General features: G+C 35.2%; 1 protein-coding gene across 5 annotated transcripts; it reads right to left on the minus strand.

Annotated features, from left to right (window-relative positions):
* Nucleotides 1-4351: 4351 nt before the first annotated feature.
* On the minus strand, nucleotides 4352-9707 carry LOC127240408 (potassium transporter 8-like). 5 transcript variants are annotated; one of them, XM_051259084.1, is made up of 9 exons: nucleotides 9380-9707; nucleotides 8907-8996; nucleotides 8320-8806; nucleotides 8081-8134; nucleotides 6643-6903; nucleotides 6498-6550; nucleotides 6073-6196; nucleotides 5725-5979; nucleotides 4352-5616 (listed from the first exon to the last, which is right to left on the minus strand). In XM_051259084.1, the coding sequence occupies exons 2-9, from the start codon at nucleotides 8964-8966 to the stop codon at nucleotides 4619-4621; spliced, it is 2292 nt and encodes a 763-aa protein (XP_051115041.1). In that variant the 5' UTR covers nucleotides 8967-8996; nucleotides 9380-9707; the 3' UTR covers nucleotides 4352-4618. The 5 variants fall into 5 exon arrangements, with proteins under 5 accessions (XP_051115041.1, XP_051115037.1, XP_051115039.1 ...); XM_051259080.1 differs by having other exon boundaries at nucleotides 8320-8809; nucleotides 9380-9702; XM_051259082.1 differs by lacking the exon at nucleotides 9380-9707 and adding an exon at nucleotides 9121-9139 and having other exon boundaries at nucleotides 8320-8809.
* Between the last annotated feature and the right edge of the window lie 10077 nt (nucleotides 9708-19784).

A 19784-nucleotide genomic window follows, 5' to 3' on the forward strand; every position in this document is an offset into this window, starting at 1 on the left:
ACTGAGCTTTCATAACATTCGGAAAAATGGTTATCACATTGAAACTATGAGTGATACCGATGGTGAATTTTTATTGATCACCAATATCATTCATAAAAAAGAAATGCATCATTAAGAGATTATCCCCACTCTCTACTGGTTTATATTATGTCATATTAGGTGTTGTTGAAACACACCTCACGATAGATCAAAAGACTACCAATTTTCAAATATGGCATGATCGCATTGAGCATCCTTGCAGTATAATGATGAGGCGAATAATTGAAAATTTGCATGGTCATTCATTAAAAGGTCAAAAAGTGTTAAACTCAAATGATTTAACCTATGTTGCATGCACTTAGGGAAAATTGATAACCAGGCCATCGCCAACTAAAGTAGGTATTGAATCACCTACATTTTTTGAAAGAATACACGGGGATATATGTGGACCAATAAACCCACCGTGTGGGCCATTTAAATATTTTATGATGCTTATTGATGCATCTACCAGATGGTCACATGTCTGTTTATTATCTACTCGCAATACGCCATTCACAAAATTGCTTGCCCAAATTATGAAATTACGAGTACAGTTCCCCGATAATCTAATTAAGACTATACGCCTTGATAATGCTGATGAATATACATCAAATGCATTTGATGATTACTGCATGTCGATTGGAATTAATGTAGAGCACCTAGTTGCTCATGTTCATACACAAATGGTCTGGAAGAATCACTTATTAAAAGATTGCAATTGATTTATAGACCATTACTAATGAGGTCTATGTTATCCGTTTCAACTTGTGATGCGGCCGTCCAAGTTAAGAAAAAAAAAATATTATTGAAAATGGACTTGCTACACATTATAATTCTTTTTTATTCGACAGAAAGGTCACCCAGCTAAGTCATCCCAAAGCTAGGATCAGAAGAACTGGGACTTCAAGACTAAGACAACGGATTATAGAAGAATCTCAAAGTTACCTTATTATATATTATATTATATTTTATTATAAGTTTCTATATAGTATAATTCCATATCTAAAACTATCCTTAATAATTGTTTCCTTACAGTTAGACTTACGTTTTGGTTTGTTTCCTTTATTATTTGTTGTCTTTTTATTTTTCTCAATTACCTCTATATAAGGTCCTTGCCTATCATTGTAATACAGTAGAGTGAATCTTGAATAAAAAGAAAAATTATTGTTCTCTCTCAATATTTTTCTAGTGCTAGAATGTGATTTCCTCCCACTTAGATATGTCAAATCGGGTCTTTGGAGTGATTCCATCGGTTTGTGGCTACCAATCCTTTGCGGTGAGATTTAACCTATTGTTTGTGTTTTAGCCTATGGATTGATTTCAAGGCCGAGACTTATTTTCGTGGTTGGTTATCATACATACTAATTCTCATTCTCAACACTATCTTTTCTTCTTCCTTCTTTTTTCTTTTATACATATTCTTAATCCATTTGTTTTATTGATTATGGGTAAAAAAATTACATTAGTTATAATTATACACGGTCAGGCCATGTCAACTAAGAGGCATGCAATCTTACATGTAGGATCACTTATAAGAATGAGGCCGACAAGCTATCATAGTTATTCACCAATGCAGTTAGTATTTGGTCAAGAACCAAATATATCTCATCTAAGTATTTTTTTTGTGTGTTGTTTATGTTCTTATTCCACCCCCTAAATATACAAAAATGGACCTTCAACATAGATTGGACATTTATGTAGGATATGAATCGCCGTCAATTATAAAATATCTTGCAAGATTTGCAGATTGTCATATTGATGAATCATATTTTTTCCGACATTAGGGGGAGACAGAAATGAACCGAAAATGGAGATTAATTGGAAAATCTCATTGAATTTTTGTGATCCTCGTACAAAGAAGTGTGAACTAGAATTTCAACGCATTATACATATGCAAAATATTGCAAATTAGTTACCGGATGCTTTCAATGACTCGAGCAAAGTCACTCGATCATATATCCAAACTGCTAATGCTCCGGCTAAAATAATTGTCCCTGATGGACAAATTGCAAGTGCTAATGAATCAACGACACACTTAAAGCGTGGTAGACCACTCGGTTCCAAAGACAAACATCCTCAAAAGAAAAGAGGAATGAATAATGATAATGATGAAAATATCAGGAATGACATTGATAAACCTCAACGTAATAGGCAAGTCAACCCTGAAATAATTGCTCCAGAAAAGCATGATCTTGAAGAACATGATGAGATTATTGAAAACTCAATTAACTATGTTACTTCAAGAAAATGTTGGAACCATAAAAAGACAATCATTGATAATGCCTCAGTATACAGTTTGGCACTTGATATAATGGAAAAAAACGATGATCCAGAGCCAAAATCGGTTCATGAATGTCGGCAAAAAAATGACTAGCTAAAATGGAAAAATGCGATTCAATAAGAGCTTGACTCATTAAACAAAAGAGAAGTATTCGAACCAATTGTTCAAACACCAGATGGTATAAAACCAGTTGGATAAAAATGAGTGTTTGTACGAAAAAGAAATGAGCTTAATGAAATTGTGAGATATAAAGCCCGTCTCGTAACTCATGGATTCTCACAAAGCCCTGGAGTAGATTTTGATGAAACATACTCTCCGGTTGTTGATGAAATAACATTTAGATATCTTGTGAGCCTAGCAGTGCGAGAAAAGTTCGATATACGTCTTTTAGACGTAGTTACTGCATATCTTTATGGCTTCTTGGATACTGATATTTATATGAAAATTCCTTAGGGATTCAACATGCGTGAAACATACAAATTAAACTCAAGAGAATCATATTCCATCAAATTGAAAAAGTCATTGTTTGGATTTAAACAATCAGGGCGAATGTGGTATAACCGTCTCAGTGATTGTTTAATAAGAGAATGTTATACTAATTATCCAATATGTCCATGCGTCTTTCTAAAGAAAAATGGATCAAATTTTGTCATTATTGCAATATAGGCTAATGATCTCAATTTAACTGAAACTCCTGAAAAAGTCCAAATTGCAGTTGAATATCTAAAGAAAGAATTTGAGATCAAAGATTTTGGAAAGACAAAATATTGTCTAGGATTACAAGTGGATCATGTTAACAATGGACTTTTTATCCATCAATCCACATATACCCAAAATGTATTAAAACAATTTTATATGGATAAATCTCACTCTTTGAGTACACCAATGATGGTCAGATTCCTTGATCCTGATAAAGATCCATTTAGGCCAATAGAAGAAAATGAAGAAATACTTGGCCCCAAGGTACCATATCTCAGCGCTATTGACGCATTAATGTACCTTGCAAATTGTACCAGGCCAAATATATCTTTTTCAGTAAATTTACTGGTCAGGTTTAGCGCATCCCCCATAAAGCGTCATTGGAATAGTATCAAGTACATTTTTCGTTATCTTCAGGTGACTCATGACCTCGATCTATTTTATTTGAGTGAATCTTAAAATGAATTAATTGGTTATCTTTCTGATCCACACAAAGCAAAATCTCAAACTGGTTATTTATTTACTTGCGGTGGAATCGCAATCTTTTGGAGATTTGCTAAACTGACGATAACAACTACCTCTTCAAACCATGCTGAGGTTTTAGGAATTCATGAAGTCAGTCGTGAATGCGTTTGGTTGAGGTCTATGACTTACCATATTCAGAAAAATTGTGGCTTGATTTCTGATGATATATTACCTCATATAATATTGTTTAAAGATAATGCAGTTTGTATAGCTCAGTTAAAAGGGGATATATTAAAGGCGATCAGACAAAGCACATATCTCCAAAGTTCTTTATCACTCATGATCTTCAGAAAAATGGTGAAATTAGTGTGCAACAAATTTGATCGTTTGAAAATATTGCAAATTTATCTACAAATGCGCTACACACTACAACATTCAACAAATTGATACAAAGAATTGGAATGCGTCGACTAAAAGATATCAAATAAAATCCAAAATAGGAGAGCGTATTAATATAAGAATGTTGTTGTACTCTTTTTTCTTCCCACATGGTTTTTTCATAATAATATTTTAACGAAACACATTCTTTATATAAAAGCATCCAATGAGAAGTATTACAAAGTATACACGTAGAGTACACATATCTACTACGCATAAGTGATGTGGATTCACCGCCTATAAAAATATAAGAGATGTATTCATTAAATTTGACACTCAAAAATGCATTTATATCATTTATCTCTCTCTATCCTATACCAATCACATCATGACACACATATATAAACATACATAATATATCAACATATATACATTAACACACTTGGAAACACCTTCGTACATATATATTATACTTACCATTATATATTATTATTTATATAACACTATATATCTTTTCACAAAATATGATCGCAAATATTAATTTTATTATTTGTAAACTTATATAAAATTCAAATCCTTTAAAACTTCTGTTTTAACAGAAACCATTGTTATTTCGTTTAAATAATATACATAGCAAATGTGCATGGTTTAGGTGAGGCAGCATCTCTCTTACTTTACACATAAATAGTCGTGAAGCCAAATATACATATACATCGATAATCCACACAGCAAAAACACGCTTTTAGCTACAAAAATAAAAACGCGACTCTTTTAATTTCAAACATGGTACACCATTCCCACTTCCAAAGTGGACGCCATCGGGAAGCTGTAGGCGTACGTCTGCGGCGCACGTGAGTTCCTCCTGAGAAAGTCGTATCCTACATTAATCACGACTTTCTTTATAAAACCCGAACCCGCTTTTGCCTTCACGTAGCAATGCCCCAACACAAACGCCATCCCAGCTTCCCTCGCCTCCATCAGTTCCTGCAGCTCCTCCCTCTTTTCCCTCAGCAGATCCTGCCCCTCCTCCTCCCCTTCCGCCACCAAGAACCTCACTCTCTTCCTCGGCGCCACCGCCTCCGCCGCCGTCATGATTCCGCCGCCGCCGTGCGTTCCGATGACGGCCATCTTCTCGTTGCTGTCCGAGCTGCTGCTGCGCCGGGAGCCCTCCGACCGGATGAATTCGGCGATGCTGCAGACGAGCTCTTTCTCGAACTGAATGTCGTCGAGCACAGCGTCGCGGTATCCGTACCGGGCTATGCAGCGGTACACACGGTACTCCTTTGGACCGATCCTCCCGACGAGGAATCTTTCGTCGGGCCGGACGTGGGGGACGGGGACATACTTGATGCAGAAGAGGACGAGGACTTGATGGAATGCCGGGAGGTTGGTTATGAAGTGGGAGAGCACGGCTGGGATGCCGGAGACGAGCTCGGTGTGGATCAGGCCGATACCGCGGACACGGACGATCCCGAGGTTCGTGCCGAGGCTGAGGAGCCAGTTGAGGGAGACTTTGTTCTGCACGTCGAACTCGTACTTCTTGAGAGTACCGTAGTGCCACACGAACATTATGAGGAGGAAGATGAAGGATAGGGCGACGGGGACCCAGGCGCCCTCGAGGAATTTGATGAGGGAAGCTGAGAAGTAGAGAGCTTCGATCGACCCGAAGAAGAATAGGAAGCAAACGGCGAGAACAACGCTCCGGTTCCAGCATAGGACGATGACGAGCGACATGAGCCATGTCGTCACCAACATAACGGTTATGACTGCAAGACCTGCGCGAAACGAACCAATGATTGTCGTAGTTTCATTCGATATAATTCTTTTTATTGTAATAGCAGGTCGAAGACGATGCATAAGCTTAGAGGCAAGAGATCTCGTACCGGATGCATTGCTAATGTGTTTGGTGTTGCGAAAGCCGATTGTAACAGCCAAACAAAGCAGCATTAGGGTCCAGTTGATCTCGGGGATGTAGATCCTGCCGCTCGTTTCAGAAGACGTGTGTATTATTTTGACCCGAGGAAAGCAGCCCAGAGCGCAACATTGCTTGATGATGGAGAAAGTCCCGGTTATGATGGCTTGGCTTCCAACCACTGCGGCAAGGATGGCAATTGCAAGAACCGGCCATCGTAGCTTGTCTGAAAAATGCAGTCGAGGTGTAAAAAACCAACAGCTAAATTCTGAAAACTTCAACATGAATGAACCTTTTTCTCAAATAAAAGTTCCATTACCAGGCACCGAGACATAGAATCCAATATGGTAGCCGCTGTCGATTATGTGATGCTTGGAAAGATATGCAGCTTGTCCCATGTAAGCAAGGATTAAGGAAGGATAGACAACGAAGGTAAAAGCAATCTGCACAAGACAGATATCAGTTACTCCATGGCAGTAGGTCGATAGAAACTCATATTTCAATTCAGTCACTCCGGACATTGATTTTATATCCTAGTCTCCATCTAACTTACAAGTTCAGTACAATTTATGTATCACGACTTCTTTATATTGTCGAAACTAATGAAATGTGCCCATGTGTGACTGCTGAATCTTTAAATTGTTATATTGGAGCCTTAAATTGCAGATTTGAAATCCCCATGCGTTCTCAATAGTAGTGCTAGAAATTCAAAACTTCATGAAAAAGACGTAATGTTTCATTTACCTTGATGGATAGCTGTGAGAAGTGCCCAAGATCGGCGAACATGGCCTCCGAGCCTGAACATATAAACACATTTAAGGATACTTATGACAATAAAGATCTAGGGATTAGGAAAGAATTTCATCAGGAAGAATACAAGTTCTTGTACCAGTTATGCACAACAATATACCACCAAGGGACATCCAGCCTCGACGCTGCGTCTTCTTCAAGAATTTAAACATGTAATAAGGAGATAGCGCCTGATAGACATGAGGATTCCAATGGATGATGTTGTAGAGTCCAATGGCACTGATGCAGAACAGCCATGCCACCACTATGGGCGCAAAAAGAAACCCGATCCGGTGGGTCCCGTAATGCTGCAAATAAAATAGGAGCACCAGTATTACACAGGCAACAGGGACTTCTATATCTGCAGAAATCAACAATCAGGCACCAAGATTACCACACAAATCAGCACGGTGTTCAAACTTTGGAATAAACATGGTTTGATCTTTCAACAGTTATCAACAACTTCAAGTATCTATTATGAAAGAGGCAACAAAATCTGTAACAATATTCGATTCGAAGATATTCAGTCCAACTAGAAAACCACATACTTCATTACAAAATCATTCAACGTCCCATGGCTTATGTGTGAACCACTTTGGGACAAAGTATAATGTTTATCTGTAAAAATATATTATTGCATAGGCATGAAGTGATGACAAAAGTGTGGCCTACCACAAATCCTGAAAGACAGCAACCTAACTCATTTAGATAATGGAAATTCAACCTTTTTTTAAAGCCGAAAAGTTTGTCTTAGAAGAAAGGCCCCACAATCATGCATTTTATTACAATTAGGTGAGCCTGAGCCTTCATTGTACATAGAACACATACATCCACAAGAAAACTGGAATAGAATGCCAAGAATCTCATACTAAAAAACAAGCATTTTATTCTATAAAATTATACACAAATCGCACACGCATGCAATAATAGAGATTGAACCCTGACCTCCCATTAGGCAATAGATACTTTAAAGTTTATATCACTAGATAAACCTACAATGCCAAACCTTATCGTGGGTTTCACTAAAACCATAGTCTGCGTAATCCTTCTCTAACTCTTGTTGTTCAAGACTCCATTAGTTGATTACAAAAGCGTGGAAAGAAACATTCGAGTCATAATTAAATCTTTTGGTGTATTTTTGTTAGGTATTCTCAAGATTTGGCCAAATTAGGCCACCTACACAATCGTGTCACTTGTGATGAGAAAACACCCCGTGTTTGATGCGAATATTTTACTAGGACACAACTCATTGGAGCAAAGGGTGTTCGTATGGTATGGGGAATAAATATTCCACAAACGATATGATATGACAACTAGAAACCAAGCATATATGCCTCAGCAATTTAAAGACAAACATCTTACAATGGAAACATCGACTCTTAGTAAATGTTGTAGTTCTACTGAATTCCATTATTCGGGATCACATAAATCTAGAGTACTATGTGCAGAATTGATCTTATCCACATCTCTTAACATAAAAGATTCTAATGCCAAAAGGAGAATAACGATCAAGAAAATTGAAAAGGCGGGAGGCTTACATTCATGATGATGCTTCGAGACAACAAACTCCAATCCCGACACCGCAGAAAACACTGCATACAAACACAAACATCTCTCTCAGCTTTCATTCCACCCTCCATACCAAGATCAAAAGAAAAGTATAAAATGCATGCAACTCAGTCCAGGAAATTTTGCAAGATGATTAAAATAACACCAAGGGATCTTTCTGAGCATTTCGAATTCTTCATGGACTAATTTGCAATTTACCAATACCCACCTGAAATGGCAGGGGTAAGGACTCCATCTCCGATCACCATACAAGTCCCGATCAACGCCAAGGTGAGCAATATCCTCTGCAGCACCTTGTGCTTTTCCAGAACTAATCTCAGCCTCATTCCAAGGCCCTTGCTCCCCGACGAAGCAATCACCTCCTTGTTGTACTCGTACAAGTCCTCGTCGGCTAGCTGGCCGTTAGGCAGCGTACTGACACGGGCGTGTCGGCAGAGCAGCGAGTAGAGGGCGAAAGTGCCCCCCTCGCCATTGTCGTCGGCTCTAAGCACGATGAACACATACTTGACAAGAGGTATCATGGTAAGTGTCCAGAAAACGAACGACAGAACTCCGAAGATTTCCTCATTCGTTTCGGAATGCTGAATGTCCTCCGCGAAAGTGCTCGTGTACACGTACAGAGGCGACGTACTTAAATCGCCGTACACGACGCCCAAGCTCTGGTAAGCAAGGGACAGCACCGTCCACCACGATTCCTTCTGGAACCAAAATTGGATCCACAGAGAACAGATGAGTTTAAACATAATTTTATTATCTAAAACAGCTTTTTGGATGAGTAGGTGGGGATTGGATTACCTTTAGAGGGAAATTGGGATTCCGGCCTTCAATATCCATTACTGGATTTGTCAATATCATCAAAGGATTGAATCAATTATCTGCCGAAATCTGCAGCAAGTTACTGAAAGAACTCATTTCCAGTTTGCACATAGATCAATACCAATTTGTATTTAGACGAAGAACACGAAAATTAAGAAAATGCAGAAATCAAATCAGGGGAGAGAAAACTCGCAAATCAACAACGAAAATAACAAGAGTAGGATGCAGAGTGAAGACAAAGTGGGCACCAATGCACCATATCGATTACAACACATACACAGATATACACATACATACATATATATAAACACATGTAAGTGCAATTTTATAATAGAGTAATTCTGACTAACACTGTAGCTGACAGAAACAATCACAGCTGCGTAAAGATGACCATATACAAATATATTAAACTACTCTGACTAAACAAGGTCAGAAATTAACAATTAACATACAGCAGAAGAAGCGCCCTAATCTGATTTCAGTCCTCTCTCCGGTTTTCTCTTAGAGCTTCAGCAATTGATTATGGGAGTAGGCGAGCGACGAGTCATCCACCTCGACTGCTATATTAAATCCGCTGTAATTGAGGCGGTTGGGAAAGAGGACAGGGACAAGCGATGGATGACGACAATGGAGCTTTGAGGCAGTGCGATTTGTAGGGCTGCGCACTGCGCAGCAGACTGTGACGTCTCGTGGGGAGGCGAATTCACGCAAAGTGTTTCCCATCCGTTCATTAATCGATATTTGTTGTTAATGGTGATTAAATTAGGATCTCTGTTTTCGTATGAAGTTTTCATCAAATTTATGGTTTTTTCATTTCAATTTCTTTTGTTTGGTGTTTGGACGGGAAGGCCGCGTTTGGGGCGACGGAATTTTGTGCTGAAAGCTTCCGGCCATTTTTGCGTTTCGGCCGTGATATTGTATTTGATACCCAAACATGGCGCACCATATCCCTCCAGGATTTACTTTCAAAATAAGGCCACAAATAGCTTTCTAATAATGATAGCATAATAAATACTACCTCCCTTTGATTTACACGTATATATTTGTTTTTAAAATTGCCTCGCTAATCTATTTTACTTTTTTATTTTGATATGTCAAATAGCAAAGTATTTTTTTTTTTTATAATTATATTATCTATCTAACTTTATAAATATTCTTCGAATTTATAATATATTACACAAATATTATTACATTTATATTATATAATATTAATAAAATTAATTTAATATTTTTACTTTTATTTCTGTTTTTATTTTAATATAATATTAATATTTCTAAAATTCTATATAAAAAATAAATGGATATATAATTATGAGAACGAGAGAATATTAAAAAATAATAATGGATTTATTCATTCAATAAATTTTTTTTTAATACAAGAGGCATTAAGATTTGAACTTATCACTCAGCATCCATAAATCTACTTCCACACATTTAATCATACTACGTTTGTTCATTCCAAATGAATAAATTTAAAAATAATAATATTTTATTAATCTTATTTTAAATGATATTTTGAGGTTTTGATATTTTTGTTTTTTATTTTATTGAAAATTACAATATATTTTGAAATTTTGTAATAAATTAAAAAATAATATATTTTTATTGAAAATTATGTAACAATATTAATTTTAATTTAAAATAATAAAAGAATAAACCCAAATATTCATCAACAAATTTTTTATTTTTTTTTGTAAATATTATGGGTGTCTAAGGGCTATTCTTTCAATACTCTTTTCTACAAGTTTTTTCAAAAGAAATTAATACATTTTATATATTCATTATTTTTATATTTTTACACAATTTTTATATAATATACAATTAAATAATTTAGTTTCAATAATCTCACAAAATAAATACACTAATGTTTCAGTTTAATTTTTTCATACAAAAAATTGTATTAATAAATAAAAAATAATATATTTATATTAAATGTTAAAGAATTGAATGTATATTATATACATGAAAATTTATGTGGATAAAATTAATTGGAAGAACAAATCCTATCTAAAGAGCTAGCAAAATTAATGATATGACATTGTCATTAAATTATAATTTATCACTTTTAATTGTCACTAAATTTAAATTTATGATACTACTTTTAATATTAAATTTTAAAAATGATAAAAATTGAATATTTAATATAATTTCTTTTAAAAACATAATGAATAGTATTCAAATTTAAAACAAACAAACAACCTTGTAAACAAACAAATAAGCAACGCATTAATTTAATGTTAGATAATCGGTTATTTTTCAATCGATTATTTTGTGAGTGAAAATCTGACGGCCGGTATATCAAATTAATATAATTAATTTGGAAGAAATATTTATTATTTATTTATTTTGTATGGGGTTTGGTTAATATTTTGGCTATTTTGTCTGTCTCGAGATAAAACAAATTGTGCAACCCCAAATTAAACCCGAGTATATGGCCTAAGTCGCAATATTATTTGGATAAAATATTATCCGTTGAACAATTTATTATAATCTCAAACGGAATGTTTGAAATTAGAATAAATTACAATCGTTTCAAACGGAATGTTTGAAATTAGAATTATTACGATCGTCACAAACGGAAGGTTTGTAATTAGAATCAATTACGACCGCTTCAAACGGAATGTTTGAATTTATAATTAAATACATCGATAATTAATGTCGTAATTATGATCGCAATTAATCCCCTGCCATTTTGGCCGAGTGGAGACGCCTGTATAAAGGGCCTCCCCCTTTATTCTAATCACCAACAACAAATAATCCTCTCGTCCTACTCTCATTTCTTCTAGCTTTCCCGCAGCCTCCCCAGCTTAGTTTCTCTCTCGTTTTTGTTCGCCGGAGCTCCAACGATTAGAGGTGTCACTCTCATTGAAGACGAAAACTGTTTTATCTTTGGGTTAGAACGTCATCTACCGGAGGCACTACCGAGGCGTATCTAATTTTCGGAAAGATGATCCATCCTCGACTCGGTTTCACATTTATTCTCGCAATACCCATACTTTCCAACAATCGAAAATTAGATACAACTTTGCGAGAATGTCAACCCCTGCCGGAGCCACCGCCGGAGAAGTCGTCGGAGCCATTTCCGGAACCGCCGCCGAAGCTGTCGCCGGAGAAGTCGCCGGAGCCGCAACCAGAGATGTCTCCGGAAAAGTCACCGGAGGAGTCGCCGGAATCTCCACCGGAGCCGCCGCCGGAGGAATCGCCGGAGCCGCCGTCGGAGGAACCGTTGGAGGAGTCACCGGAACCGCAAACAAGATAGTCGCTGCTTCACTTGGGCCAGTTCCCTTTACGGGCAACCCTTTGCTTTCTGGATTTGCCTCTGGGGGATATGGGGGATTTCCTGGGTTTGTGGCCGCGCACCCTCTGCTTCATTCACGGCCTAAACTGTTGGTCCTGGGCTTGGCCCACAGATGATGCCCCATGTACAAGCTCCACAACCATTCACGGGAGTGGACTTTAAGAAGTGGCAGGAGAAGATGCTCTTCTACCTGACTGCGATTGGGTTTGTCATGTTCGTGTTGCACGATGGCCCAATCACCCCAGAGCCCGGTGCAAATCAGCAGACGCATGCGAATTATGCATCGTGGGCACACAGAGATTACATGACTAGAAATGCTATATTAAGTAGTCTCTCTAACTCTCTTAATAATGTATATTGCAAAATAAAGAGTGCGAAAGGGTTGTGAGATGCCCTTGAGAAAAAAATATAAGTCCGAGAATGCCGGATCTAAAATGCTTGTTGAGATCCAGTTTATGGACTATAAGATGGTAGATGGCAAGTCTGTTGTCGAACAAGTGGAAGAATTTCAACAAATTATTCACTCTGTTGTCGACGAGGAGATGTCACTGCCATAAAAGTTCATCACGAGTGTGATGATCGAGAAATTGCCCCCGAGTTGGAGCAACTTCAAGCACGGGCTAAAGCATGAGCTAAAGCAAGTGGGGCTTGAAGAAGCCAAGTTCCCATCTGGTCGAGACGAGCCACTGGACTGATCGTGATCTCAATAGTGACGACCTTGTCTTTGTTGTATACAAAACAAATAATGTGGATAGTCCGAGAACTTGGTATATTGACACCGGAGCAACCTGCCATGTTTGCTCCGACAAAACAAACTTCTCGACCAACAAGGAGACCAAAGGGAGGAAACTGCACATGGGAAATCATGCACCTTCTGAGGTCCAAGGCGTAGGGAATGTGGTGCTAAAGATGACCTCTGGCAAAGAATTAACCCTGAAAGATGTCCTACATGTGTCAGAAATTCGGAAAAATCTCGTTAAACTTGTCTTTGTAGCAGATAAATTTATACTATCGAAAAATAAGATGTTCCTAACTAGGGGTTATCTTACAAATGGTTTGTTCAAATTGAATGTAATGGCCGTGCACCGAGCACCACCTACTGATAATTAAATTGTTGTTTCTTCTTCGTACTTGATTGAGTGTTCTGATTTATGGCATTGCAGACTAGGACATGTAAACCTAAATTCTATAAAAAGATTAGTAAATATGAATTTACTATATATAAAAAATGTGAACACTAAAAACAAATGTGAAGTTTGCGTGGAGGCCAAAATGGCAAAATTACTTTTCCCGTCTGTCGAAAGGAAGACTAAGCCATTAGAGTTAATTCACACTGATGTATGTGATTTAAAATTTGTGCAAACTAGAGGTGGAAAGAAATATTTCATCACCTTTATCGATGACTGCACAAAGTATTTCTATCTTTACCTATTAAGGGAAAAGAGCGAAGCAATCGAGGCCTTCAAGAACTTCAAAATCGAGGCAAAAAATCAACTTGACTGTAAAATCAAGACAGTTCAAAGTGATAGAGGTGGCGAATATGTTGACCCGTTCGAAGAATTATGTAATGAAAGTGGCATAATTCATCGGACAACGGCTCCATATTCACCTCAATCGAATGGCGTTGCAGAACGCAAAAATCAAACACTTAAGGAAATGATGAATGCCTTGCTGATAAGTTCAGGACTTCCCCAAAACCTGTGGGGGGAGGCGGTACTAACTGCAAATTATATCCTGAACAAGATTCCACTTACTGGTAAAGATGCCACCCCTTACGAACTATGGAAAGACAAGAAACCCACATACAAATACTTCAAAGTGTGGGGGTGCCTAGCAAAAGTGGAAGTTCCGCTTCCAAAGCAAGTCGTTATCGGCCCAAAAACGGTAGACTGCATATTTATCGGATACGCACTAAACAGTAGTGCCTATCGTTTCATAGTTCACAAATGGAAAATCCCTGGGATGACCGAGGGAACTACGATAGAATCAAGGAATACCACATTCTTTGAAAATATCTACCCTTGTAAGGAATGGATACAGTCAAGTCCAAAATCCGTAGATGAAGAACTATGGGGTGTAAAAAGACAAATGACTAATAGCCCTGATCAAGAGGCTTCAGAGCCTAGGCGTTGCAAAAGGACAATGGTCGAGAAAACCTTTGGTCCGAATTTTGTTACGTATATGTTAGACAATGATTCAACAACGATTAAGGAAGCACTATCCAGTCCTGATGCTCCTTTTTGGAATGAAGCAATAGATAGTGAAATAGACTCTATAATGCACAATAACACTTGGGTGTTATCTGACCTACCCGAAGGTTGCAAACCACTAGGGTGTAAATGAGTTTTGAAAAAGAAACTCAAGGCTGATGGGTCTATTGACAAATACAAAGTCTGTCTCGTAGTAAAAGGCTACAGACAAACCAAAGGGTTTGACTTCTTCGACACATATTCACCGATAACCAGGATAACATCTATTCGAATACTTCTTTCGATTGCTTTTTTGAACAATCTTGAGATTCACCAAATGGATGTGAAGACTGTTTTTTTTCTAAATGGTGAATTAGAAGAAGAAATATATATGGAACAACCGGAAGGATATGTCGTTCCTGGCCAAGAGAAAAATGTGTGCAGATTGATAAAGTCGTTGTACGGGCTGAAACAAGCACCTTTACAATGGCATTTGAGATTTGATAACGTTATGCTATCAAATGGTTTCAAAATAAACGAGTGTGACAAGTGTGTCTACATCAAAGAAACACCTTCCGGTTTTATCATAATATGTCTATATGTAGACGACCTACTAATCATGGCCAAATAGGTCAATCTGATCAATGAGGTCAAATGCATGTTGAGTCGTAACTTCGATATGAAAAATTTGGGGGTTGCCGACGTCATCCTTGGAATGAAGATTCTAAGACAAGACGAATGTATTGTTCTGACTCAGTCTCACTATGTGGAAAAGACACTGAAAAAATTCAATGCCTACGAAAACACTCCAGTGAAAACCCCAATGGATCTCAGCGTACACTTGAGCAAGAATAGGGGAGACCCCGTAGCTCAAGAAGACTATGCCAAAATGATTGGAAGCCTAATATACTTAACAAATTGTACAAGGCCTGATCTGGCTTGCTCTGTACACAAGTTGAGTCGATACACTAGCAACCCCAATCATGAACACTGGAAAACGCTAGTAAGAGTATTAAGTTACTTTAAATTTACTCTCAATTTTGGCATAAACTACGCGAAATATCCACCGGTACTCGAAGGGTACTGCGATGCTAATTAGATATCCGATGCAAAAGACTCACTGTCTACAAGTGGATATGTATTTACTATTGAATATGTAAAATCAATAGAAAACCCAACGGATCCGCTAACCAAAGGGTTGCAGAGAGATCAAATGCACAAACTGCTAAAGGGAATGAATTTGAAATCCACAAGATAGAGACAATTACAGTGGTAACCCAACCAAATCAATGGGAAATCCCAAGCCTTGGTTCAATGGGAAAACTAAACTGTAAGAGTCCGGCACGAACACTCAATACAATTCCCTGAAAATCAATGAGTGTTATAATGTGCAAAAGTGGTGAGGTTGAGTCAATGACTCTTAATGATCATAAATGTGTGAGTTAGATACCTTGATATAGGATTACCTATATAAGTGTGAAGTGTGGGCCGCTTCAAATGAAACACTTATGAATCCAAAGACGAGATCCATGGCCGAAATGGATCAAAACGTGAGAACAAAGTTGAGATTGAGACAGCGACACATCAATATTATTGACTAAGTGCACGCATAGGTGGAACAGTTCAATGCATCACGTCAATTGTGCCACCAGTACACTTTGTAATGTTGACTATGGAAGGTTCAAAGCCAAAAACTACATGTCTTGATGTGTCAATGTCTCATAGGGATTGAGCTGGGTTTCTGTCCTTTATGGGCATTTCCACTCATGTGGGGGATTGTTAGATAATCGGTTGTTTTGCAATCGATTATTTTGTGAGTGAAAATGCGATATGCCGGTGTACCAAATTAATATAATTAATTTGGAAGAAATAAATAAATATTATTTATTTATTGTGTATGGTGTTTGGTTAATATTTTGCCTATTTTGCCTGTCTCGAGACAAACCAAATTGTGCAACCCCAAATTAAACCCGGGTATATGGCCTAAGTCGCAATATTATTTGGATAAAATATTTTCCGTTGAACAAATTTATTATAATCTCAAACGGAATGTTTGAAATTAGAATAAATTACAATCGTTTCAAACGGAAGGTTTGAAATTAGAATAAATTACGATCGTCACAAACGGAAGGTTTGTAATTAGAATCAATTACGACTGCTTCAAACGAAATGTTTGAATTTATAATTAATTACATCGATAATTAAGGTCATAATTATGATCGTAATTAATCCCTGCCATTTTGGCGTAGTGGAGACGCCTATATAAAGGGCCTCCCCCTTCATTCTAATCACCAACAACAAATAATCCTCTCGTCCTACTCTCCTCTTTTCTAGCTTTCCGGCAGCCTCCCCAGCTCAGTTCCTCTCTCGTTTTTGTTCGTCGGAGCTCCAACGATTAGAGGTGCCACTCTAATTGGAGACGGAAACCGTTTTATCTTTGGGTTAGAACGCCATCCACCGGAAACATTACCGAGATGTATCTAATTTTTGAAAAAAAGATCCATTCTCGACTCGATTTCATGTTTATTCTCGCAATACTTATATTTTTCAACATTTAATTTAATAAACATATATAATCAAAATAAGCGATATAAAGTAACGATTACATATTATAAAAAAAATAATAAAAATAGTCGGTCAATATTTTACATAGCACAACACAATGTTATATTATATATATATATATATATATAAGAAAATGTTGTGAAATTCTATATTTGTGTTTTGCTATATATATATATTTATAGACCAAGAGATATCATATATTTTGAAGTCAAATATTTGTTTGATTATAAATAAATATTGATATAATATTTTTAATATAAATTTAATTTTTAGTATAATAAAAATAAATAAACAAGTATTTGATATTATATTTTTAATGAAAAATTTATAAATAGTAAAAATTCATATCAAAACGAACAATTAAACAAACGCAGTCTTTATAGATGTTAGAAAAATATACATTATATTCGTGGGTTATATTAAAATTGTACCCTTTCCGTCCCAAACATCCTGTAATATTTCATTTTTGATATGTTCCAAACACTCTGTAATATTTTCAAAATAAGAAATAATTAATCATACTTAATCTCTACCCTACGCTTTATTTCCTCACATCATTTAAATAAAAAAAATAAAATATATATTTCTTTCTCTATCACATCACATCATCTAATTTCTAAATTATCCACTTAATACTATCCACCTAAAAACCTGTATCAAAAGCAAATATTACACCTTATTTTGGGAGGAGAGAGTATGATTTAGTACTCAAAAACAAATCATGAATTAAAGTTGTAATTATATGAATCAAGAATCTAAATCAAAGATTCAAAGTGAAGTGGGGAAAGTGGATGTATACACATAAGTTCATATTGTTATATAAAAAAGAATAATTTTTATTTTAAAATTATCACATATCTTATCAATTATCATCTTACCTATAAATAATAAAGTGAAAATCAATGGACATTTCAAAAGGGACACTCTAATCTTGACACAAAAAACATAGGCCCCACTTGCTTTGATCTTTTACAATAAAAATAAAATATAGTTCTCGCTTATTAAATTAAATATCTAGGAATGTGTTATTATTAGTATTATTATTATTACTTGCTCCGACTCAAAATTAAATATTTATTTGTTTTTCGTACGTAGTTTTAAAAATATTAGTATTATATTAGGATATAGTAAAAATAAAGTAGATTCGACTAAAATAACCTTATTAGTATGTGTGATATAAAGATAATGACATTTGTGTAATATATTGTAAATTGTAAGGGTATTTATAATGTTAGGTAGATAGTACAGTTACAATAAAAGAAAATGAATACTTTGTTATGAGACGGACTAAAATGAAAAAATAAATATTTTATTATGAGACGGAGTGAGTATTATTATTATTATTATTTTAGGCTCACCCATAAAAATAAATAAATAAATAAATAAAAACTCATACTTGTTTTCCTATTAATATTATAGATATATAAAAAAGTACAATATATATATATATACATACTAACACAATATATAACATATATTGTACCTACCCCATAAAAAGTTAAGTATTTTAAGGGAAAATACTTTTTCTTATATTATAACACACTTCCTTAAACATAATATACAAAACTTTATACTTTTGTGTTTGAAATTTGACAGTAAAATATTGAATTAAAATAATTATTTGATATAATACGAAGTAAATATGCATTGATGATATATTCATTTTTTTTAGTGATTTGTATTTCATACAAATGCAATATTAGTATTAAAATATGTGCGTAACAAAAAATAAATATCTTATTATAAAATATAAAAAATATAATATATATATATATATTTGATTCAATATTTTAAAAAATTGAAATAATAGTGAAAATTGTGAAGAATCGTCCGAAAAAATATAATACAGTATAAATAGCTTAAAAATTAAAAATAAAAATAAATCTCTAGAATTCATTCATAATATACATCACCCAATACACAGTTTCTTTTTATTTCAAATTACATTATTTTATTTTATTTTATTTTTTGTGTGTTTTGTTTAAACAGAGATTTAATATATGCATATATATATAAATAGTAAAAACAAGAAGTGGCAAATAGAAGAAAGCCTTTATAACCTATCCAAAATTCCTTTATAACCTATATTAATATATATCCAAAAATAGTTGGGCAAAATGCATAGCAATATATAGGAACAATCAAAAGTAGAACACCACCCAAACTCAAATTGAAACAAATTAATATATTATTATTATTATTATTATTATTATTATAGTGTGTTTGTTTGGGGATTAGATTTTAAATATATTATTTTATTTTATTTATCCTCTTTTTTTAATACAATTATTTAAATTCAAAATTTTTATTATTTAAATCCCAATTCAAAATTTTTATTATTTAAATCCCAATTCAAAATTTAAACCCCAAACAAACACGCTTGGTGCGGTGAATAATTGGTTCTATCGTCACACTCAAATAAAAGTAGAGAGAGAGAGAGATTTATATATGAAAATGAGAGTAATTAGGACAAGACACAAGTGCAAAAAGTTAAAACAGGTGTCCCTTCTCACTCTACAATTTGCTAGAATATTCTATTATTATGTATATATTTATTATGTATGTGATTAATAATCCAATAAATTGAAGTTGGTCCTTATCTTCAATTAATTTACTTTACTTTATTTAGCTTTACACTATTATGGCTCTCATTTATTTGCATGTCCTTTTTGCATCCCTTTTGTCATTTTCACACTCCCAATTCCCCAATTCATCTTTCATTTCTCAATTCATTTTTTATATCATAGATATCAAAATTCTTCCAATTTTTATTAATTCAAAGAGTATGAGTAAGGGTTTGTTTGT

This window comes from Andrographis paniculata, unplaced genomic scaffold (genome assembly GCF_009805555.1).
Source record: "Andrographis paniculata isolate CXL003 unplaced genomic scaffold, ASM980555v1 Contig79END, whole genome shotgun sequence".
Lineage (NCBI taxonomy): Eukaryota > Viridiplantae > Streptophyta > Magnoliopsida > Lamiales > Acanthaceae > Andrographis > Andrographis paniculata.